The sequence below is a fragment of the Odocoileus virginianus genome, chromosome 2 (genome assembly GCF_023699985.2).
Source record: "Odocoileus virginianus isolate 20LAN1187 ecotype Illinois chromosome 2, Ovbor_1.2, whole genome shotgun sequence".
Classification (NCBI taxonomy): domain Eukaryota; kingdom Metazoa; phylum Chordata; class Mammalia; order Artiodactyla; family Cervidae; genus Odocoileus; species Odocoileus virginianus.
In genome coordinates this window covers 36,654,870-36,679,011 of record NC_069675.1, presented here as the reverse complement: position 1 = coordinate 36,679,011, position 24,142 = coordinate 36,654,870, and the positions used below count along the sequence as shown (strand labels likewise).

Sequence of the window (24,142 nt, the reverse complement as noted above, 5' to 3'; positions counted from 1 at the left end):
AAAATATCTAAACTCATCTCTGTCTCCATTCAGCTATTTATTTGCCAAGCATCTGTTGTTTGCCAAGCAACTCGTGGCTCTTATGAAAGAATTTAAGTTTATTTGTTTGTTTACTCTGCTTTTGCTTAATCCTTCCTGAAACCTCTTCCTCAAATCTGCGTGTGATCAGATGTTTTCTTGAGCTTAAGAATTCTTCAGAGGCCTCATCACTTAGACCAGCATGTCTCAAGAAGTAGCCCATAGATAACTTGTATCAGAATCACCTGAGATGCTTGTTAGGAATTCAGATTCCATGCCCTCTACCTGACCTACAAAGTCAGAGCCTTTGGTTAGTCCCAAGAATCTCATTTTAACAAGCTGATTTAACTGATTCTTAAGCATAATAAAGCTTGAGATTCACTGACCTTCAAGGTTGAATTCAGTTCCCACTTGGCCTGTCCAGGGAAAGGCTTCCCAGGTTTGGCCCTGCCTACCTCTCTTACCTCACTCCATCCACCCAGGACTACTGGTAGCTCCTTCTAGCTTTGCACCTTTGCTTATGTGGTCCCTCATCCTAGACTTAGCACATCTCCCTGGAAAAAAAGTCCAACTCACTTATAGCTTCTCCCATAAAGCCTTCCCTTCCACCCTGTCATGTCTACCCACAGTCCTGAGCAGAGTCCATCACTCCTTCCACAGGTGAACTTGTGTCACGACACCTGACATCTTGGTCCAACTAATCTACCTGTCTCCTCGTCAGGCCTGCAAGCTGCCTGAGAATAGGAACAAGGTCTTAATCATCTTTGCTTTCCCAGGGACTAGGATGGTGCCTGGTGTGAAAGGGTACTTGATAGATGGTTCTGTCAGTAAGTGAACTAGAGAGGACCTTTAGAAGCTGAAGCTGGGAGGCAGGCCATGGTATGAGAGGACGGATCAGGACTTGACTGAATAGGAATGATAAGGAAAGTCAGGTGCTGGAATGTTCTAAGAGGATTTAGAGAGAGAGGGAATAGTCAAGGGCTGAATAAAAGAACTCAGTTGGATTTTTTTTTTTTTTTTTTTTGGTAAAATTTATAATGTGGAAGAAGGGTCAAGTAAAGCGAAAAAAGCTGTTAGAGAGATTACAGAATCTTGGTATCAAGACAGAATGGAATTCCAAGATGGTTATGGGCAACTGGATCCAATAGAAATGCAACAAAAGAGTTGAGACAGGTGGTGATTGAGAAGAGATCCCTGAAGCAGTCCAGTGCACAGGTGTGTCTTTTTTAAAAAGCTGTAGAGTGTTAAACTACCCATCTCATCATCTATGTGGGACTCTAGTACCAAGACTGTTGCCATAAATATGAAGCTTTTAGAGTGACTTCTTAGAGAGTGGATACTCAATTAACTGTCTCCTGGCCCCTCTTCACAGCAATGCACAGATGGATATGAGTGGGATCCTGTAAGACAGCAGTGCAAAGGTGAGTCAGCTTCAAAGACTTCCTATCTGATCATAGCTCTCTGTCCCCATCTAGTATGTCCTTCATGCCCCACCTGTATTACACCCAAAAGGTATAACCATGTGATTACATGTTCGGTTCCCCCTGTAAGAAGATTCCTGACTTATTCTATTACTCACCACAGATATTGATGAATGTGACATTGTCCCAGACGCTTGCAAAGGTGGAATGAAATGTGTCAACCACTATGGAGGATACCTCTGCCTTCCTAAAACAGCCCAGATTATTGTCAACAATGAGCAACCTCAGCAAGAAACACCAGCAGCCGAAGGTGTGGGTGCAGCTGCAAATGCAGCCGCGGCCTCTAGTACAGGCACTGGGGGTGTAGCAGCCAGCGGCATGGCTGCCAGTGGAGTGGTGCCTGGGGGTGGTTTTGTCGCCAGTGCTGCTGCTGAAGTGCAGACTGGCCGAAATAACTTCGTCATCCGGCGGAACCCAGCTGACCCTCAGCGCATTCCTGCCAACCCTTCTCACCGGATCCAGTGTGCAACAGGCTATGAGCAGAGTGAGCATAACGTGTGCCAAGGTAAGCATGACTTTCTATGCTAATGAGAAAGTTCTTGCCCAGTGCACCTTGTGGTGAGAAAGACAACAGCTCTCATTTATTGAGAGCTTCCCCCTCACCATTCTTTGTGCTAAGTGCTTTGCCTGCATTATCATATTCAATCATCACAAAAATCACAAAAGGTAGTTGCTGCCAGTGTCGTCATCATTTTACAAATGAGGACACTGTGTCTCAGAGAGGTCACCAGTGGTTCTCAACCTTAGCTGCACATATTTAGAGTCACTTGGGAGCCTTTAAAACTTCTCCATGTCCAAACCACACACTAGCCCAATTAAATAACACTCTCTGGGGGTGGGTTCCAGGAATCAGTATTTTTTTAAGCTCCCCAAGTGGTTCCAGTGTGCAGCCAAGTTTAAGAGCCAGGGGTCACACAGGTGGTGAGTGCAGAGCCAGCCTTCAAACCCAGACAGATGGGGCTAGAGTCAGAGCTGTCAAAAGGAGCAGTCAAATTATTCATTTGGAATTTGAAATTGTGCTGTCAAGCTACTCCACAAATGCCCCCCTTTAAGGTCTCAAGCTTTTTCTTTTTTTTTTTTTTAATTGAACTTGCCAGTGACTTGTTTTCCTCATTGAGGAATAAAGAAATGGGACTTCTGCTTCTCATTACCTTTGAAGGAGTCTTCCCCCACTCACACTTATATCTATTTTTAAGCTCTCATTTGAGCACATTTCGCTTATATCACTTGCACCATGGCACCATCTGCCTGGGTTTTTCTGTTTATTCTCACAAAGAATACACATCCGGTAGACTTATGCTAGCAAACTGATAAGAATCTTGGGCTTTGAAGACGTGTAGCATATGAACTAACTGGACTGTGCTAAGGGATTTTGTTCCTCTTTGCCTACTTAGCAAACCCTTTTATATCTGCCTGATGTGGCCATAGAAGCTTCAGACTACTTTTTCACTGCCAGGCACTGGCTGGGTACACCCCATATACACCATAAGGGCCTCGTACACACTGGCCAATAGGAAGGGCCCAGGAGTTCTTACCTTCTACTTACATAAGTGAAGAAGAGAGCACCTTCCACCCTCAACTCAGAAAGGTTCAACTGGGATCACCTAGCTGCTGTATTAAGTGAAAGAAGCACCTTTTGGTCTTCTAGGATGCTGCCCCTTATTCATGAGTGTTGAGTTTTATCTTCTGTATAAAAATAGTAGATTTTAAATGGTTTGTAGATGAAGTAAGGAAACCTATCAGGCTCTGACTTTTATTATTTTATATTTTGCATTCAAATTTTCAGTATCCCACATCAAGAGCTAACCCATGCTGTGATGGTGTCACTTTTCAGAGTGCCTATCTTATTAGCATCTGTTTTGTGTTACTGTTATGAGTCAGAATTCCAATATTGATGATGAATTCTTCAGCATCTGCTTGATATTCAGATATTTAATTTAAGGATTATGTCAAAGAGCCTCATGAGGTTATTTATGTATATATATATATATGTATGGTGTGTGTATTTAAGTGAATATTGGTTTTAAAATACCTTGAATTTATTTAAGGTACCAACTTTTAATTGTGTTATTTAAATATATAATTATATTGGAAGGTTTGGTGGTATTTTTCCTGAAACTGAAAAGATTTGGTGAGTTTTAAAGTATTGACTTTTACATATTGAATTATTTTTTATACTTTGGACATATGTTTGAATGGTACTTAGGAGGGAAAAAAAACAGGTAAATGAAAGGATCATTTATCAGAAACTCAAAGTAGTTTATGGTCCATCATTGACAGTTGTCATTGAAAGCAAGAAGAATGCCTAGAATCGAATGAAGCTCTAGAATAAAACATATTCAGGATTTACAATATGCACTGGTTACAGTAAAAACTGTATAATAAAAAGTGAACAATAAAAATGAAATCCTATTTAATCTTTCTTAAACAAGATTTAGACTACTTTACAAAGTAAGGTCTTTTCTTCTTTGGGAATTTCTTTTTCAGTTATAAGCTAAAACTCTTAAATGCTTATGATAGATGCTAAATACATATTCATTAATTGTGTGCACATGGGGCATTTCCAACCCAAACTGTTTTGCATAATTCAACCAATTTCTACAATTTGAGATTGGGGGTCTGTATCATTAAAAGCAGGGTTAAAAGTTTTTTTGGATGACTTAAGGCTTAAGTTGGATTTCTTCCCATCACACACTTTTGCAAAGTGCCCATAAATGTGGATTTACTTAATTGTTGATAAAAGGGGGTTATTTCATATGATAACAACAGGATAATCTGTCTACGGAATCTGACTAACATAAGTCGAGTCACACTTGTGCCCGTTTATTATTGAGCTGATCAGACATGCAGTCCAGCTTCTTCTAATTGCCTACAGATGTATGACATTCTCATTCCAGGCCAGCAGCACAAAATAATGTTTTATAACCAATGTGAAAGTGTAGGGACTTCTGCTTAAAACAATTATGTGCTCCAAGGACCTATATTACTGACATCATTGTAGAGTTTGAGGAACTTTCTGTTTTAATAAAGATCTCCATTCTCCTTTTAAATGTTGCGTACTTATGACCAGTAATCCAAACACATTTACCATGATTGCTGGATCAGAATAAATGAATGCCTTAGATGAGTCACATTTTTGTCATAAAATTATTTTTTTTTCCACATATATTTTTCAACAGGTACAGTTGATCGTTATATAACTTAAAACTGAGGACATTTTTAATGTTATGACTGAAATCTGAACTGTATTTCAGTGTTAGTCAATTGTGCCTTTGCATGCACTATTATCAATCACAGTTGGCACTTAAGCATTTAAATACCACTAGATATTTTTAAATATTTTCTATTTTAGGCACTTCGCTCGTGGTCCAGTTAAGACTCTGCATTTCCAATGCAGAGGGACAAGAGTTCAATCCCTGGTCAAGGAACTAAGATACCTCATGCCACGTGTAGTGTGGCCAAAAATAAAAAGTAAATGAATAAATGTATTCTATTTTATAAATATATTTTTAACTAGCTTTCCATGTTTTAACATTTAGTGAAAACATGATTCTTTAACCTTTATTCATCTATTTGTCCAGGTTTTTCCAATTTTATGCAAAACCAAGGGGTTTAAAACATAACATCCAAATATCAATTCACAGTAAGCATTTTTTTCCAGGTAATTTTTACCAAATGAGCATGATACTGGGGAAGTCATTCACATTGAGAATATCGAATGACAGGTGGCATCTTTGGCAGCTATCAAATTTCATGAAGATCATTTCGGTGTCACATACCTGGAGTCATGTAAAAATTAAGCTTTAGAAATTAATTCTTTTTCCATGAAATATCATCCACCTCAAAGACAATGGATACTCATCTTGTTCCAAAAGGAAGTTGGATCTTTAGTGCATAGTCACTATGTAATCTTCAAGGGATATGGAGTTGGAAAACACTAGTTCAAGTTGAGAATGAATTTTTTTTTACCATATATAATGTTCTAAGAGCCCCATTCTTGTAGGGGAAAAAATAAGAGAAATAAGAAAATCAATTGCCCAATTGAAAGGAATTTGTCCACTTGTAATTTGTAATTAAATTTGTAATTGAACTTACAAAAATTAAATGTAGAATATTTTGAATGGCTGGTAATTAAATCATTACTAAACTCAGCCAGGGTTTGCAAGTATCATTACTTACTTGCTAAAGAAACCATGCCATTAGAAAATGAACTTGATACAAATGTCTATTAAAGCTGATTGTGGAGTCAAATCCAGAGTGCAGTTCCTGGCTTGTGTTATATAAGGTATAACTGAAAGATGTGAAAACATATCCTAGAATTTCCAACCATCTCTGTCTACCCAAGACTATCTTGATATGAAAACTAAATGTCCCACTTCCCTGGAAATGCCTCAGTCCTGGAGAAATGGCATTGTTGAGCACCTCAGCAAACTCCCAATAACCAAATGTCCTGCACACCACAGCCAACAGTGGGAAAGCTTCAGTGTTAAAGCCACTTTTCCAGGTTAAGGCATTGTTTGTCTGGTAACACTGTTTTTTCCATTTGTTTAAAACTTTGAAAAACTATATTTCATTGATCTTTATGTATCTAGACAGAGCCTTTCTTTGCAGTTGTTAGCATTCTGCCCGTTTGTCAATTTCCACATTGTTCTAGATTGCATGTGTAGGATACCTAGACATTAGGACCTACATACTTGGATACATGTCATACCATAGTTAGTACATCTTTCCTCATTTCCACTGGGAAAAATTTTACCACTCAGCTAAATTAAAAACCATACTTCAACTACAAACTTTTGTTTGCCAAATTTCTTTTTTCAGTTTTAGCTATATTTTCAATTATTTTATTTGGTTTCTGTTATTATTACCTGTGATGCAGGAGCAACTAAAAAGCTAAAAAGAGAAATATACTGCCTTTTGTAAAGCCTAAAGGAATTAAAAAATTATACTTAGGGTTAAAAAGCTCTACACTCTTGGAGACCATATATTATCCTCCACACATTTCTTTATAAACATAACTAAAGTACTATTTTGAAAAGGAAAAAAGTTATTATCTTTACAACTACTTTAAAAAAGAGAAATTTGAACTAACACATAGAGATTCTTAGATGTTAGGGACATCTCTTGTTGGCTTCTTTCATTTGAAACTTAAATGATATCATATCCAAAAGAGGATTTATAAATTACAGTGTAATCAAGTAGCCTAGCATACTTGGCATTGTCATCACCAAGCAACTTTCAAATACTAGCCTTTCCTTGATCCTCTCTACTGTCATTAGGGTCTCTGGTTGTTCCGGTTAGTTTTGTGAAGAAGTGCCTAATTTTTGTTATATATAATTATACAGCCCACCAAAGAGCTTTGATCTCAGAAAATAGATATCTTGCAAAAAGAAGACTATAATTGAGTAAATTATTATATTAACAGAAAAGAAATATTTCAAGCAGAATATAAAATGGGTATTTCACCTACTAATAGTTATTGTATTTAGCTATTAATTATCTTTGAGTATCTTAAAATTCTCTAAGGCCTTGTAAATGCATAGGAGTTGAGTTTATAGGGAAAACTTAATTCCTTTTTAAATAAGCTGATGCCATATAATTGCATTGATTTCCTCCTGAAAAATCTAGCATTATTTCATGATTTACATCTCCAAACGCTATAGTCATCAAATTTCAGTTAAGACCCATTTTAATACACATTTGTAAATAATATGTAAATCTATGTGATTCTTGCATAATTAGAAAATTCCTTCATAAAAATTGAATGATAGTTACTTGAGGTAGAAGGATGGAAGATATTGATATGACCACACTTCTGCCACAAAAGACTAAGTTATATAACTATTTAACTCAATGATTCTCTAAATGTGGTTTCCAGAGCAGAAACATTAGCATCATCCAGTAACTTATTAGAAATGCAAAATCATGGGCCCGATCAGATACTGAATTGGAAACTCTAAGGATGGGGCTCAGCAATCTGTGTCTTAACAATCCTATGATTTTGATCCCTACTCAAGTATGAGAACCAATGACCTAACATAAATTTAACCTCAGGAAGTTGTATTCAGGTGTAAAAATCAAAGGGCGGGGTCAGAATACTTTATGTGCGATGTGGGAAGTAATGAGGAGAAAATATCAAAAATACTTTCTGCTTATGGGACAAAATAATATGTCTACTTCTCTCACCATTCTTATTGTCATCACCAGTGCCCTCATCCCTGAATATGATTGGCCATGAGTCCTGGTTAGGACTGTATTCCTGAACCAAGAACATATATGTGCAATCTAGAGGAAACGGGGGCATCTTAACAAGAAAACAAGAGGTCTTTTACCTCTCGATAAAGACTGCAAGTGTGAAATACCATGCTGTTGTCCTGTGCTCGGTCGCTCAGTTGTGTCTGACTCTTTGTGACCCCATGGATTTTAGCCCACCAGGCTCCTCTGTCCATGGAATTTTCCAGGCAAGAATACTGGAGTGGGTTGCCATGTCCTACTCCAGGGGATCTTTCCAACCTGGGATCAAATCTGCATCTCTTGTGTCTACTTCATTGGCAGGTGGATTCTTTACCACTGCATCTGGGAAGCCCTGTGAAATACTATAAATGCCCTTAAATTGTCAGTAGGTAAAACTCACAGTTATGTTTTGGCTATGATAATGATTGGTGCTAAGTGATACCCGTACCTTCTAAAGGCATCCCCCTTACACTCAAGTCACAAATGTGTGGAGGTTCAGTTCATGTAGAGTTGCAAAAGAGGAAGAGGTTGATTCTGATTTTGGCCTTAAAAATGTGCTTTATTTACCAAACTGATGGGAGATCCTTTCAATACCAGATAGATGGCTGAATTGACATCCCCTTTAGATTCTGTGAATATCATCAAATATTAGAATGCTATTCATATAAGTATCTTCTGTTCAATTAAAACTTTATCAAAGATTTACTTCCCATCAAAGACAAGATTCTTAAAACTAGTTAACACAATCTGCAGAATGACTTTTCCTTGCCCCATAGAAGCAAAAAGCAGCAGATTAGAGTCTAATTGCAAGCCTGGGTAACCAGGATTGTGCACTGGGTACTCATTATCTCTTTCTCCAGAAGAAAATTTCAAACTAGAGTCTCTGAAATCAACAAATTGCCCCACTGGTAAAGATTGCCTTTGCACTTGTTGAATTATTGGCACAATTCTGTTCTTTGAAACCAAAGAGTAAACAAAATTTGTCCCAAATGTGTTTGATTTTGCACGAATGTACAAATAAGTAATCCGTGCCACATCTGAAATTCATTAGCATGCTTCTTTTTCCAGGAGGTAACTGCAAATTGCACACTCAAATATAAAACTGATCAAGAAAACTGCATTCAAATATTGGCAGAAGAAAACAGCTCTCATTGTAAGCATTTAGCCACAATTGCAGACTTGTAGCTTGAACCTAAATGATTGGTAAACATTTAATAAAGATGAAGTGAAGGAATGACATGAAAGGAAGGCTGAGTGCCAGGATACTGGCAGCAGCATGGGTAGCTTATTGCTGTCAATTTTGTATAACCACAGATTAAAAGGAGGGACAGAGTGTGAATTAATGTTATATAAATATATGCTAAATAGACTTAAAAACTTAAGATATTTGGCTAACTCAATTCTAAAACTTTAACTACCTTTAAAATAATTGTATGTTTATACTAGTCAAGGGTAACCAAGCAATATCACGAGTGAAATTGATCAAACAGAATGCAAAACCATTTAGTTAATGTTCAGCAATTCCATCAAAATTTAAGACTCACTTTTTGTTGTTCAGGCACTTCGGTAGAATCAAAGTAGGAGTGGACATTGTCCTTTGGGAATTTGCCATCATTAACTCATGAATTATCAAATAATGATAAAAGAAACAAAATACAACTCTGGAAAATAACTCATGGGACATCACGAGAAGTACATAATGAATTGCCAGAAGTAGTAGCAAAATCAATATGTGATACAGGTATCCTTACAATTTACTAAAACCCACATTTGGACAGAAAAAAAGAACATGTCCCCAGATATATGGTGAAGAACAAAAGCCTGGTTCCTTCCTAGAATGGAACATTTAGAAGAGAATAATGAGGGGAAGTTGAGAGTTCTGAAGCAGAAATTAAGATCCAAACAGCGAGGGAAGTAAGCATCATGTAGACAAGTCAGAACAAGGGAAAAACAGCTTTGTGTTCATGTCCCTCCTACTCAAGAGTGGTTTCCCAGGAGACTCCCCCAGAAGCAGGGTGCTGCTGATAGGAATGCTAACAAGGTTAGGGGTGGGGGTATGTGGAGGAATACAAAATTAGGCAGTACCCATGATGCTGAAGCACTGCAGAGCAAACATTTATGACTGGTTCCATCCTCAGTAACTCTCCCCAACAAAATACTAATGTGGTCCTCCAGTTCTGTCTCAGTATCTTCCCAAGTTATGTCCCATTTTACTTATTATTGAAATGGCACTAAGCAAATGTTTTGTGTTTGTGTATGTGTGTGTGTGTTGTTTAAATAAATGAATGGTTTTTAATCATTAGAGAATTCATGCTTAAAGTTTACTTGAGTTCTAAAACCATCCTTGAAAATGAGCTATTATGTATACCATATATGTATAAATTATGTTTCCCAACTCTGTATGTATCAAACTTTTTATTAACAGTGGAGGTCTTAGATATCTAGTACCTATCTTAAGCTTAAGACATTTGAAAGAAGAAACTATGAAATCTATTCTTTATATTATGGATTGTTAGGTTTTTAATAAACATTGGCAAATAAATAAGTTGCTGTTATTCCTAAAGCAAGACTAATAATAAGAAACACTATAATTATTTTAACTTTCTGACAAGCCATTTAACCAGTGATTGCATCTCTGTATCAGAAATATAATGGTGAATAATGAAAATACAGTTGGCTCTGGGAAATGTTAATATTTATGATATTTGAAGTGAAATAATCACAAGGCTGGAAAAATGTAAGCTCTCCAATATTGTGGAGGAAGTCAGGGCACTGGGTAAAACTCTGTAAAAATAGGAGCAAAAAAGGAGAAAGGGATCAGAGCAATCTATCTTGGTCCTTTCCCTTGACTGCAAACCAGAAACTATCTGTAGTTTTTATGTTGTTGTTTTTTGGTTATGTAATTTTTTTAAAAATTGAAATATAATTGACTTACAATATTGTGTTAACTTTAAAAGTACAGTAAACTGATTCAGCTATATTTTTAAGATTTCCATTATCAGCTATCATAAAATATTGAATATAGTTCCCTGTGCATGTAAGCCCAGTCGTTTAGTCACGTCCAACCCTTTGCGACCCCAAGAACAGCCCGCCAGGCTCCTCTGCCCATGGAACTTTTCAGGCAAGAATACTGGAGTGGCTTGCCATTTCCTTCTCCAGGGAATCTTCCCAACCCAAGAACTGAACCCACGTCTCTTGTGTCTTCTGCATTGACAGTCGGATTCTTTACCACTGAGCCAACTGGGAAGCACATGGTTCCCTGTGCTATACAGAAAATCCTTGTTGCTTTTCTATTTTATGTATAGTAGCTTGTATATGTTAATCCCATGCTCCTAATTTATCCCTTCTCCCCCCTCCATAAGTTTGTTTTCTACGTCTGTGAATCTTTTTCTGTTTTGTATATAGATTCATTTGTATTATTTTTTAGATTCCTCATGTAAGTGATACCATAAAACATTTGTCTTTTACTGCTTCACTTAGTATGATAATCTCTACGTCCATCTATGTTGCAGCAAATGACATATTTTATTCTTTTTTATGACATATTCCATTGTATATATGTATATATGTGTGTGTGTGTATGTTTGTTGTTTTCAGTTGCTAAGTTGTGTCCAACTCTTAGTGACCTCATGGACGTCAGCGTACCTGGTTCCTCTGTCCTTCACTATCACCCAGAGTTTGCTCAAACTCATGTCCATTGGGTTGGTGATGCTATCTAACCATCTCATCCTCTGCCACCCACTTCTCCTGTTGCCTCCAGTCATTCCCAGCATTGGGATTTTTTCCAATGAGTCAGCTGTTTGCATCAGGTACCCAAAGTATTGTAGCTTCAGCTTCAGCAGCAGGCCTTCTAATGGATATTCAGGACTGATGTCCTTTAGGATTGACTGGTTTGATATTCTTGCTGTCCAAGGGACTCTCAAGAATCTTCTCCAGCACCATAGTTCAAAAGCATCAATTCTTTGGCACTCAGCCTTCTTTATGGTCCAACTCTCACATCTGTACCTGACTACTGGAAAAACCATAGCTTTGACTATACAGACTTTTGTTAGCAAAGTGATGTCTCTGCTTTTTAATATGCTGTCTAGGTTTGTCATAGCTTTTCTTCCAAGGACCAAGCATCTTGTAATTTCATGGCTGCAGCCACTGTCTGCAGTGATTTTGGAGCCCAAGAAAATAAAATCTGTTACTGCTTCCACTTTTTCATCTTCTATTTCCCATGAAGTGATGGGACCAGATGCCATGATATTCATTTTTTGAATGTCAACTTTCAAGCCAGCTTTTTCACTCTTCTCTTTCACCCTCATCAAGAGGCTCTTAAGTTCCTCTTCACTTTCTGCCTTTAGAGTGGTATTATCTGCATATCTGAGGTTGTTGATATTTCCTCTGGCAATCTTAAGTCCAGTTTGTGATTCATCCAGCCCGGCATTTCGCATGATGTACTCTGCATATAAGTTAAATAAGCAGGGTGACAACATACAGCCTTGACGTACTCCTTTCCCATTTTGGAACCAGTCCATTGTTTCATGTCTGATTCTAACTTTTGCTTCTTGACCTGTATACAGGTTTCTCAGGAGACAGGTACAGTGGTCTCATTTTCTCATTTCTTTAAGAATTTTCGCATTTGTTTTCCCTGGGCAGTCCTGTGAGCCAGGTAATCCACCAGCTTTTAGGAAGTTTACAAGTAATTGCAGATTTCCTTTTTCTTCCTGTTTTGTTTTTTTTTTTTTAACAAATTTTATACTATGTCTTGTTTAAAGTCCTATGAATGTATGTGTCTGCTATTAAAATGGCTTTTTCCCAGTTTAAAAAAAAAAAGAATTTTCCATAGTTTTTTGTGATTCCATAGTTTGTTGTGATTTCCATTGTGTAGTCAATGAAGCAGAAGTAGATGTTTTTCTGGAATTCCCTTGCTTTCTCTCTGATCCAGTGAATGTTGGCAATTTGATCTCTAGTTCCTCTGCCTTTTCTAAACCCAACTGGTACATCTGGAAGTTCTTGGTTCACATACTCCTGAAGCCTAGCTTGAAGAATTTTGAGCATAATCTTACTAGCATGTGAAATAAGCACAACTGTATGGTAGTTTGAACTTTCTTTGGCATACTACATCTTCTTAAACCAATTGTCTGTTGATGTGCACTTCGACTGTTTCCATATATTGGCTATCATAAATTGTGCTGCTATAAACATTGGAGTGCATATATCTTTTCAAATTAGTTTTCTTCTTTTCTGGATATATGCCCAGGAGAGGGATTCCTGGATCATGTGGTAGCTCTATTTTTAGTTTTTTAAAGGAACTTCCATGTTGTTTTCCATTGTGACTGTACCAGTTTACATTCCCACCAATAGTGTAAGAGAGTTCACTTTTCTTCACACTCTCTCCAGCATTTTACAACCTGTAAACTTTTTGATGATAGCCATTCTGACTGATATAAGGTGATAACTCATTGTGATTTTGATTTGCATTTCACTAATAATTAGTGATGTTGAACACTTTTTCATGTGTTTGTTGGCTATCTGTATGTCTTCTTTGGAGAACTGTCTGTTTAGGTCTTCTGCCCATTTTTTGATTTTTTTTTTTAAATATTGAGCTATATGAGCTGTTTGTATATTTTGGATACTAACCCCTTGTCTGTTGCATCATTTGCAAAAATTTTCTCCCATTCTGTAGGTTATCTTTTCGTTTGATAATGGTTTCCTTTGCTGTGCAAAAGGTTTTAAGTTTGCTTGGCCCTGTTTGTTTATTTTTTATTTTATTTCTATTGCTTTGGGAGCATGATCTAAGAAAATATTGCTGCAATTTATGTCAGAGAATATTTTACCTATGTTCTAAGAGTTTTATGGTGTAATGTCTTGTGTTTAGGTCTTTAAACCATTTTGAATTTATTTTTGTATATAGTGTGAGAGAGTGTTCTAGTGTCATTGATTTACATGTAGCTGTACAGCTTTCCCAGCACTACTTGTTGAAGAGATTGTCTTTTTCTCCATTGTATATTCTTGCCTCCTTTGTCATAGATTAACTGACTGTAGGTATGTGGGTTATTTCTGGGCTCTCTATTCTGTTCCATTGATCCATGTGTCTGTTTTTGTGCCAATACCATGCTATTTTGATTATTATAACTTTGCAGTATCACCTGAAGTGTGGAAGGGTTATGCCTCCAGCTTTGTTATTTTTCCCCAGAATTGCTTTGGCAATTATAGATCTTTTGTGGTTCCATATAAATTTTAGGGTTATTTGTTCTAGTTCTGTGAAAACTGTCATGGGTATTTTGATAGGGATCATATTAAATCTGTAGATTGTTTTGGGTAGTATGGCCACTTTAACAATGTTAATTCTTCCAATCCAAGAGCATGGGATATTGTTCCATTTCCTTGAACCACCACCAATTTCCTTATTCAGTGTTTTATATAATTTTCAGTGTATAGGTCTTTTACCTCCTTGGTTAAGTTTATTCCTAAGTATTTTTGTGTGATTTTAAATGGGACTTTTTTTTTTTTTTACTTTCACTTTCTGGTATTTCATTGTTAGTATAAAGAAATGCAGCAGATTTATATATATTAATTTTTTGTCCTGCTGTTCTTGCTGAATTCATTTATTTAGTTCTAAAAGTGTTTGCTGGAGTCTTTAAGGTTCTCTGTATAGAGTATCAAGTTATCTGCAAATAGTTTTACCTCTTCCATTCCAATTTAGATACCTTTTATTTATTTTTCTTGTCTGATTGCTGTGGCTAGGAATGAAACCATTCTTTTAAAATCTATCCTGTTAAAATGCTAAAGGGTAGAATCCAGGAAAGTTACTTAGTTGCTTGTAGGTAACTTAAAGAAGCAGAGTTATGATCTGGTCCCAAGGTAGGAAGAACTGAATTTCTAGAGAAGTAAGAAAGAAATCCATAGATCTGAGAGTCCCAGGAAGAAAGAATGTAGAATACTGAGGGGACCCTGGGAGCTAATAGCTAGCTTGTACTTAACTGTATGTGAATTAGGGGTGTGGAGGAAACAACAGAACTAGAGACAACCATGAAAGCTGTGTGTTTTGCTTTAAGTATGCCCAGCTAAAGTGAGAATCATGATGGAAACCACAACTTCCTTTGTGCATATAAAAATCTCAAAAAGCTCTAGGGACTGTAGTGAAATAAGTTTTGCACTCTAAACAGCTGTGCGTGCTGCAGAGAATCTAATCCTACTCCCTTGAGTGGACAGTGGAACACAATCTAAAATAGGAAACAATTCAGGGGTTCCCACTCATTGTCCAACCTGGAGACCAGATCTGTCACATGTGGATCAGACAATTTTTGTTTGGTGGTGATTAATTAGACTTCACTGTTTTGCCATAAGGCCCTCCTCTTATATATACATTCACAAAATGTCATTAAATTGTTGTTGTCATATTCACAAATTGTCATTAAATTGTTACTGTTTACTAAAAAAATTAAGTATCTCAATATTTTTAATATGCCAGAATTATGCAGAGCAGTATAAGTCTGCTTTCCAGAGTCTGTTATTCAGTCCTTTGAATTTGTTTATTTGAAGAAGCTTCTTAAAGAATTAGTTCAAAATAAATCATTCTCCTAAAATATGTGAGCAATTTATGTATCTGGCATCATTCAAAACCCACCAGTAAGCTTTTTTCCTAATCACTGTTTTTCATCATTTGAGGCCTAAAGAGATAATGTTGTGTAAAATGGTTTTCTCTGCTTATCCATGTTCTGTCCTGAGAAATTTGTGATATCAGAAGGTATCTCATCTAAAAAAGGAAAGGATATCCAAAAGAAGTTTTTAAAAGACACCTTAGAGACCTGCCTACACAGCCTAAACGCCCCCCTTCCTTGCCTGGATTTAGTTTGTTCCAGCTATTTACATTCACACATGTGCACAAACATGTAATACACCATTTTTTTTTTACAGGAAAGTAACATGTATGAAAATTAAACTGTTTAAAGTGCTTATAGTGCAGGTAGAAAATAAAAAAGAAAATTGAGATGATCAAAGCTGATAATGCTTCTAAAATGATTCTCTCATTATTCTTGTAAAATCAACTCTAGAAACTGCTTTGTAAATTCATATTTTTAACCTATCACAAGACAACACGGCACCTTGGACAGCTACTACATGATTCAAGCAACAAAAAAAATGTGTTGGATGGAGTAAAGAAAGAGTCAACAAAATAGAAATAAAAATGTTAAGACATAACCTCTAAGATTGTATTCTCTTACACTTCTGCAGCATCCTGGCCATGTCTTGACTAATCTTTCTTAGAGATTTAACTGGATTCCATCTTGACCTGTCTTTGTGTTAGAAAATAAGAAAATGAGCAACTGAATTTTTAACAAAATAAACTTTTTAGATAGACCATCATAGAATGAATTAGAAAATAACATATCTGGGACTATTATTGAATTGCCATACTCTTTTATTCTTCAGTTCAGTTCAGTCACTCAGTCATGTCCAGCTCTTTGCAACCCTATGGACTGCAGCATGCCAGGATTCCCTGTCCATGACCAGCTCCTACAGCCTGCTCAAACTCACATCCATCAAGTTGGTGATGCCATCCAACCATCTCACCCTCTGCTGTACCCTTCTCCTCTTGCCTTCAGGGTCTTTTCCAAGGAGTCAGTTCTTCGCATCAGGTGGCCAAAGTATTGGAGCTTCAGCTTCAGCATCAGTCCTTCCAATGAATATTCAGGACTGATCTCCTTTAGGATGGACTGGTTGGATCTCCTTGCAGTCCAAGGGACTCTCAAGAGTCTTCTCCAACACCACAGTTCAAAAGTATCAATTCTTTGGCACTCAGCTTTCTTTATAGTCCAGCTCTCACATCCATACATGACTACTGGAAAAACCACAGCTTTGACTAGACAGACTCTGGTGAATTGTAGTCAGGATGTAGCCCAGAATAAAAGTTCACTCAACAGGCAAGGCAGAAAATTCCAGTCATTCTCAATTAATTAAACTTCCCAATAAAAGTTATGGGCCCTTTTTGTTCATGACCTGGCATATAAGAAGAACCCTAATCCAAGGAGGAAGGTAGCCAGAGAAAAAAGTTATCCCACACAAGCTGGTAAAAATGCTGGGCTTTGTTCTAAACTTCAATTGCAAGGCCTCCCTTCTTTAGTGATGGGGGTGTAGGGGTGCTAATGATAAAAAAGAACCTAAATGAAAGAAGGAAATTTAATTGTGGTGCAATCTATACAGCTAATGATAATTCTGAAAAGCCAGGAAAAATTATTTGGTGACTAGTTCATTTTGAAGTGAAGTGAAGTGAAAGTTGCTCTGTCATGTCCGACTCTTTGCAACCCCATGGACTATACAGTCCATGAAATTCTGTAGGCCAGGACACTGGAGTAAGTAGCCTTTTTCTTATCCTGGGGATCTTCCCAACCCAGGGATCATACCCAAGTTTCCCACATTGCAGGCAGATTCTATACCAGTTGAGCCACAAGGGAAACACAAGAATACTGGGGTAGGTAGCCTATCCCTTCTCCAGCAGATCCTCCCGACCCAGGAATCCAACCAGGGTCTCCTGCATTGCAGGCCGATTGTTTACCAACTAAGCTATCAGGGAAGCCCCTAGTTCATTTTTTAAAAATGTTAAATAGAAAAACCATTGTAAACTGGAGTTCAACTCTAAGTAAACTTAAAAAATCTTCTCATTGATTTTTCAATTTAAGCAGAAAAATAGATTGTGTAAGCATGCCAGAACAAGTTTTCAATAAACAACGCTATCACTAATGGTTAATACCCAAATAGAATATTACTCTTAGAAAAAGAGCTTGGGCTATTTAGTTGTCATTGAAAAACCCAACCCCAAACAGTATTAGGATTCTAATAGGGTTTTAAAAGAATTATTGGAAAAACTGATATAATGTCAAAGTCAGGAGTAGACAGAATTACACATTCCCCAAAGCATTATCAATCATAACAAAATTGTTATAACTTTTTCTTGGTAAAATACACTGTTTCTGGTCTCATATTAAAAGGAATAATATATATGGATAAAGAATAGAGAAGACATCAGTAAGGAAAATTGAATGAGTTATTTGATTAAATATGAATGATGTTTTGTATTTTCTCAAGAACTTAAAACATCAAGTAGAAGTCCTGAGAAGTGGGTAAAACCAACTGCAAGCAACCGCCTATTCCTCAGTATAAATCTCACATTAGAAAAAGAAGAATCAGTGCAAAGTCAAGTCAGCCTTTGCAGTTGACTTGGAGACATTTTAAAATCAGTTTAATAGATGACACACTCTATGTTATGTCAACTCTATTACTCAGCAAAAAAGAAAACACCACTTTCCCTTAAAGGAGAAGAGATACTTTCTCTTCTCTGTTACTGTTAGGTGAATCTCTTAATGACAAAGATCATAATTGGGTAATTACTGATGCTGAAAATTCATGACTTAAGTGTTGCTTGTGCATTGATCAATTTTAAATACAAAAGTCCCCACTTATCTGCAAATACATTTCAAGACCTCCAGTGGATGCCTGAAACCATGGAGAGTACTGAACTCTATATATACTGTTTTTTCCTATATATACATATACATGCCTATGATAAAGTTTAATTTATAAATTAGGCACAGTGAGAGATAAGCAACAATAACTAACAATGATATAAAATAATTATAACAATATACTGTAATTAAAAGTTATGTGAGTGTGATCTCATTCTTAAAATATCTTTTTGTATAAATTTAATGCCTTTTCCACTTTACCTTAGCACTTATTGCACACTGACCACGGCTTTTACAGTTTGAATTTTGATAGCGAAACTAGCACAATTTTTTTTTTTCCTTCCTCACATTAAGAAGATTCCTTCTTAATGTAGATCTTAGTAGCCTCAGGGTACAAATTTTATTTCCTTCCCTTATTAAGTCAAGAAATTCCACCTTTTCACTTAAAAGGAAGCACTTTATAGTTTCTCTGCAGCATACCCTAATTGCTGGGATCACAATTCTTGAGCTTTGGGACCAGTATTATGTGAAATATGGGTCACCTGAACACAAGCACTGCAATACCCAAAAGAGTGGATCTGAAAGCAAGAGGTTGCTAATCGGTTGCTGGGCAGGATATGCTAGACGAAGGGATGATTCATGTCCCGGACAGCATGGAGTGGGATGGCAAGGTATTTCATCATGCTGTTTAGAATGGTGGGCAGTCTAAAACTTATGAATTATTTATGGAATTTTTCATATAATATTTTTAGACCATAGTTGACCATGTGGGTAGCTGAAACTTCCAGAAAGTGAAACCAGAGATAAGAGGGGCAACAATATAAGCCACAAATTAAGATGAAACCGTGATGCCAGTTATGAAAATTTCCCTGGCTCCTCTGCTGAGTGACTCAAACTAACAGTAACACTGTCCCCCCAACACCCAGCTACTATCCCCACACACCACTTAGTATGAAAATTAGTCATCTAAAGAAAAAGCAAAAATGCAGTGAACACCTGTGAGGGTAGAGGCCAGTACAATATTCACACTTTCGTGGAGGAAAAAAGCAAAATAAACGGTTGAACTGTATCCTTCTCTTTCAGGAACCTCCCCTTGCCCTGGGAGATGAGCAGCGGTAAGAGGAATGAGAGGCAGAAAAGGAGATGTTGAATGAAACTGTGAGAGAGAGAAAAATAGAGCAAGGTAGAAGAGTACAGGACAATGAGCAAGTGTAAGACTGTTCTCATCAAAAATGGGTTGTACTGGTGTCTTATAAAATAGTATTACAAGGACCACTTTTTACCTATGTATATAGTAGGTATAAATGTATATTTTCCTCAACAGACTGATGAAGGTAAAAATGAAAAGGTAACAACTAAGTAAATCAGTTTTGCTGTTTTTATGAAATTGTCTAAGGGATTCTTTAAATTTAGGATTCAATTTTCTAATATGTTTCTGAGAAACTTCTATATGCTATGTGTGATAGGCCAGCACTTCTCAGATTTTAATATACATATGAATTCCCTGGGATCCTATTAAAATGAAGGTTCTGATTTATTATGTGTGGGATGAGACCCAAGATTCACACTTCTAACAAGCTCCCAGATTTTGTTGATATAGACAGAGCCTATCTTCCAGTAGCTGGCAATTTGTGCTTCCCTCCAAGAAACTGGTATGTCTAGTGATTCTTCATTTTCTATTTTCTGCAGTTATCAAAGTGGGTATACTTTGGATAAAATTAGATCTGCATGTGGTGGGGTTTTTTTTTTTTTTTCGCAAAAAGATATTCTTCCCTGATTAGATACTCAATGTCTACAATATAAATTCCATTGTAACAGTTACAGCTATAATACATAGATATTTCCTTTGCTTACTAATTAATAGAATTTTCTCCTATAGTGGAATGTTTTCATGCTTGAATGCTCAGGAGGATACAGAAAGTAGTTTGGCAGGAAAAGAGTGGCAGAAATTCCATGAAACTTAGTAAAAGAAAAAGATTCCCATCTGAATCTTCCTCAAGTGACTGACTGTATTAAACCAGTTAACCTCTCTGAAACTCAGCTTTCTCAGCTGTCAAAATTAAGAGTTGTCTCTTCCAGCTCTCATTCAAAATAATTTTAACAGGACGAGAAAGAGAGATAGAGAAAGTGTACTTTGTCTAGCTACAAGCTTTGGAAGTGTGGTCACTATATGGTTCTTGAACTATTTCTATTGATAGGAACTCTTTGCCTTTCAGTTTGCATTTTTTTATAAGGAAAAGCATACTAGAGCAAGTTAAAATCTGCCCTGAGAAGAATGCAGGTGTATTCTGTGATTATAATAAAATTAATGACTCAGAAGCAAAAAAACAGACATTTCTAATGATTTGAAGCTTTACTGACAAAACAGTTCACACCTAGTACTTGTTGTTTGCTAAAAGTCTGGACCAAACCACTGAAGCTTTAAAAGCTAGATCACTGCAGTCTTCCCCCCAGGCACTGACATGGGTAATTATTGTAGTTCATGCCACAGCCAAGGATTCCATTTCAATCCTAGCTTGGAAAGGAGTTGGGTTGGCTGATGTGTGTGTGTGTGTGTGTGCATGCAGGGTAAATATACTTTCTTGCATGTATTATATCAGTTCAGTTCAGTTCAGTCACTCAGTCGTGTCCAACTCTTTGCGACCCCATGGACTGCAGCACGCCAGGCCTCCCTGTCCATCACCAACTCCCGGAATTTACCCAAACTCATGTCCATCGAGTCGGTGATGCCATCCAGCCATCTCATCCTCTGTTGTACCTTTCTCTTGTCTTCAACCTTTCCCAGCATCAGGTTCTTTTCCAAGGAGTCAGTTCTTCGCATCAGGTGGCCAAAGTACTGGAGCTTCAGCTTCAGCACCAGTCCTTCCAATGAATATTCAAGACTGATTTCCTTTAGGATTGACTGGTTGGATCTCCTTGCAATCCAAGGGCCTCTCAAGAGTCTTCTCCAATACCACAGTTCAAAAGCATCAATTCTTCAATGCTCAGCCTTCTTTATGGTCCAACTCTCACATCAATACATGACTACTGGAAAAACCATAGCTTTGACTAGATAGGCCTTTGTCAGCAAAGTAATGTCTCTGCTTTTTAATATGCTATCTAGGTTGGTCATAGCTTTTCTTCCAAGGAGCAAGCATCCTTTAATTTCATGACTGTAGTCACCATCTGCAGTGAGTTTGAAACCCAAGAGAATAAAGTCTGTCACTGTTTCCATTGTTTCCCCTTCTATTTGCCATGAAGTGATGGGACCAGATGCCATCATCTTAGTTTTGTGAATGTTAAGTTTTAAGTCAACTTTTTCACTCTCTTTCACTTTCATCAAAAGGCTCTTTAGTTCCTCTTCACTTTCTGCCATAAAGGTGGTGTTATCTGCATATCTGAGGTTATTGCTGTTTCTCCTCACAGCCTTGATTCCAGCTTGTGCTTCATCCAGTCCGGCATTTCACTTGATATATTCTGCATATAAGTTAAATAAGCATGGTGACAATATACAGCCTTGATGTACTCCTTTCCCAATTTGAAACCTGTCAATTGTTCAATGTCTGGTTCTAACTGTTGCTTCTTGACCTGAAGAGATACCTCAAGAGGCAGTATTACTATATTACTATAGTAATATTAGTATATAGTATATACTATATAGTATAATATAGTACACTAGTAGTGTACTATAGTATAGTATAGTATAGTATAGTATAATATATATGTTTATGTATTTTATGTATTTAAGTAGCTTAGGTATTACTATAAACTCATTTAAAATGTAAAGGTGCCAACATTAAATGTTACAGGTTCTTTATTATTTTCTTTTTCTCTTTCTTTTTTCTTGATTTTGAGTTAAGATTTTCTGTCTTCACTATGGGACATGAATAGCTTTCAGCAATGAACAACGTGTTAAAAGTCTACAGGTTTGTTCATTTCACATTTCAAGACTTTTTCAGCCTCAGACTCAAACTAGGCTTACAAACAAAGGTTTTTCCTGACTGTGTGCATTATTATCTGTTACACAAGAACCATAATGAAGTCTATGAGTTATCTCTTGCCACATGACAAATTGACCTAAACATAGCAGCTTGAAACAACAAAAATTCATTATCTCACAGTTTCTCTAGGTCAGGAATCAAACTATGGTTTAGCTGGGTCTTTAGGCTCTGGGTCTTTTACAACCTGCAGTTGTCTCAAGGCCTGACTGGAAAGAATCCCCTTCCCAGCTCACTCAGCTAGAGTTTGTTGGTAGGACTGACCTCCTGCCTCCATTCCTCATGAGTTCTTCTTCCTTCAACCCCTAACCACATATACCTCTCCATAGAGCATCTCACAGCACAGCAGCCTTCTTCATCAGAGTAAGCAAGAGAAAAGGCAAGAGGTGTCAGCAAAAGAGAGAGTACTAATAAGACTAAAGTCACAGCCTTTTATAAGTCAATCACTGAAGTGACAGTCCAGAACTTTTACCACATTTTGTTCATTAGAAACAAGCCACTAGATCAGCCCACAGTCAAGGGTGTGAATGCCAGGAGTCTAGGATCATTGAGAGCCATGTCAGAAGCCTACCACAATCTGTAATTAAAATTCCCCCTGAAATGATACCATCTAAACCTTTAGAGTTAAATCTATAATTTTAAATGGTTTCAAAAGGCAAAATATGGGTCAAAAAGCAAAATGCACCCACCTCCTCAGGAGTTCAGGAGAGTGGATGACTCATTCAGATACACATCCTGATGGGTGCGGTCCAAAGAGGCGAAGTACTGTTCAAAAGAAGAACCTCATAGCTTCTAACAGCTCCTTTTGAGTGAATGTACCCTTCTCTTCTTCATGGACATGGAACTTCTAGAATGCTATCAATTTTCTCCAAAACCACTCCTAAATAATTATAAATATATTCTCTGATTTTCAAGTGTTTTAGTTAAAATCCTGCTTTACTCCACTCTACAAATAAACAATATCCACGAAACAAGAACTTTATGAGCAAACACAAAAACTCCCTTTATTTTTGCAGATCAGCATGTATCCACATGCTTGTTATATAAAAGAAATTTAATAAACACAGTTCTTACTTCAACTTGAACTTTTGTCCTAGACATCTGTGATATTTGTGTGTTTGTTAGAGGATCATGGAAAATGTTCTCCATCTCTCTAATAGAAATCGCTGTTCTGTTTTTGTCACATTTTTCTTCCTACAACCTACTCAAAAGCCTGCTCCTAGAGTTGTCATTTTTGTGTTTAAATATGTTTACATCTTTTCTTTTGCCTCAAATTTCTACTAGGAGACATGTGATGAATATAACCTAAGGTTACAATAAATAAGTTGTGTAAGACTTAAAAATTCAGCGGCCATAAAATCCAACATGAACTTTCTTAGGATTTAAGGAGCAAGTGTCTTGATAGGAGACAGAATAATGGTTTGTTTTTCAACAAGAAGGCAATAATGAGGTAGAATAGCACTCTAAGGGAAAAGAAAAAGAGAAAGGGTATATGAGCAAAAATAGAAAATCACCATGATGGGAGATACTAAGAATCGAACAACTTATAAAATCAGATGGTGACATGTAGGAAAGGCCATCAGCCATATCCAATCTCCCTAACAGAATATTCTGGTAGCCAGATTGTAACTTAACCAGAGCGAAAGAACCTAAAAAAGGCTAATGCAGCTATTAAAAGGAGTAACCAAAATCCAAAGGAAAGGGTTTTTTTTTCCCTAAAAGAAAATGGAAATGAACCAAATGTTCTTAAATTGCTTTTTAAAGTACATAATACAGCTCTGTATGGAGAGCAGTACATTTTCTCCTTGGTTCACTCTTCCCCAGAATTAGTTTCCAGGTTTTCTCAGGTGTTTCTGATGCCAATAATAAAAGGCTCTATAGACCTGATGACTGGGTAGTAGGATAATAGGTGCCTCAGCATCCAGGTAGCAGCCAGCCTCTGGCCTTGTGCCTGGAGCATTCCCAGGAAGCTGGACTGGTT

General features: G+C 37.0%; 1 protein-coding gene and 1 long non-coding RNA gene across 4 annotated transcripts in view; one reads left to right on the top strand and one right to left on the bottom strand.

Annotated features, from left to right (window-relative positions):
• The window catches only part of LOC110147518 (uncharacterized), a 445,714-nt gene that overhangs the window by 191,760 nt on the left and 229,812 nt on the right, over nucleotides 1-24,142 (bottom strand). The window lies entirely within an intron of this gene.
• The window catches only part of EFEMP1 (EGF containing fibulin extracellular matrix protein 1), a 70,512-nt gene that overhangs the window by 4,196 nt on the left and 42,174 nt on the right, over nucleotides 1-24,142 (top strand). For both annotated transcript variants that reach the window (XM_020909028.2, XM_020909029.2), the window contains exons 3-4: nucleotides 1,391-1,439; nucleotides 1,603-2,004. In XM_020909028.2, coding sequence (XP_020764687.2) covers nucleotides 1,391-1,439; nucleotides 1,603-2,004 — 451 coding nt within the window. The remainder of the gene's footprint in view (nucleotides 1-1,390; nucleotides 1,440-1,602; nucleotides 2,005-24,142) is intronic.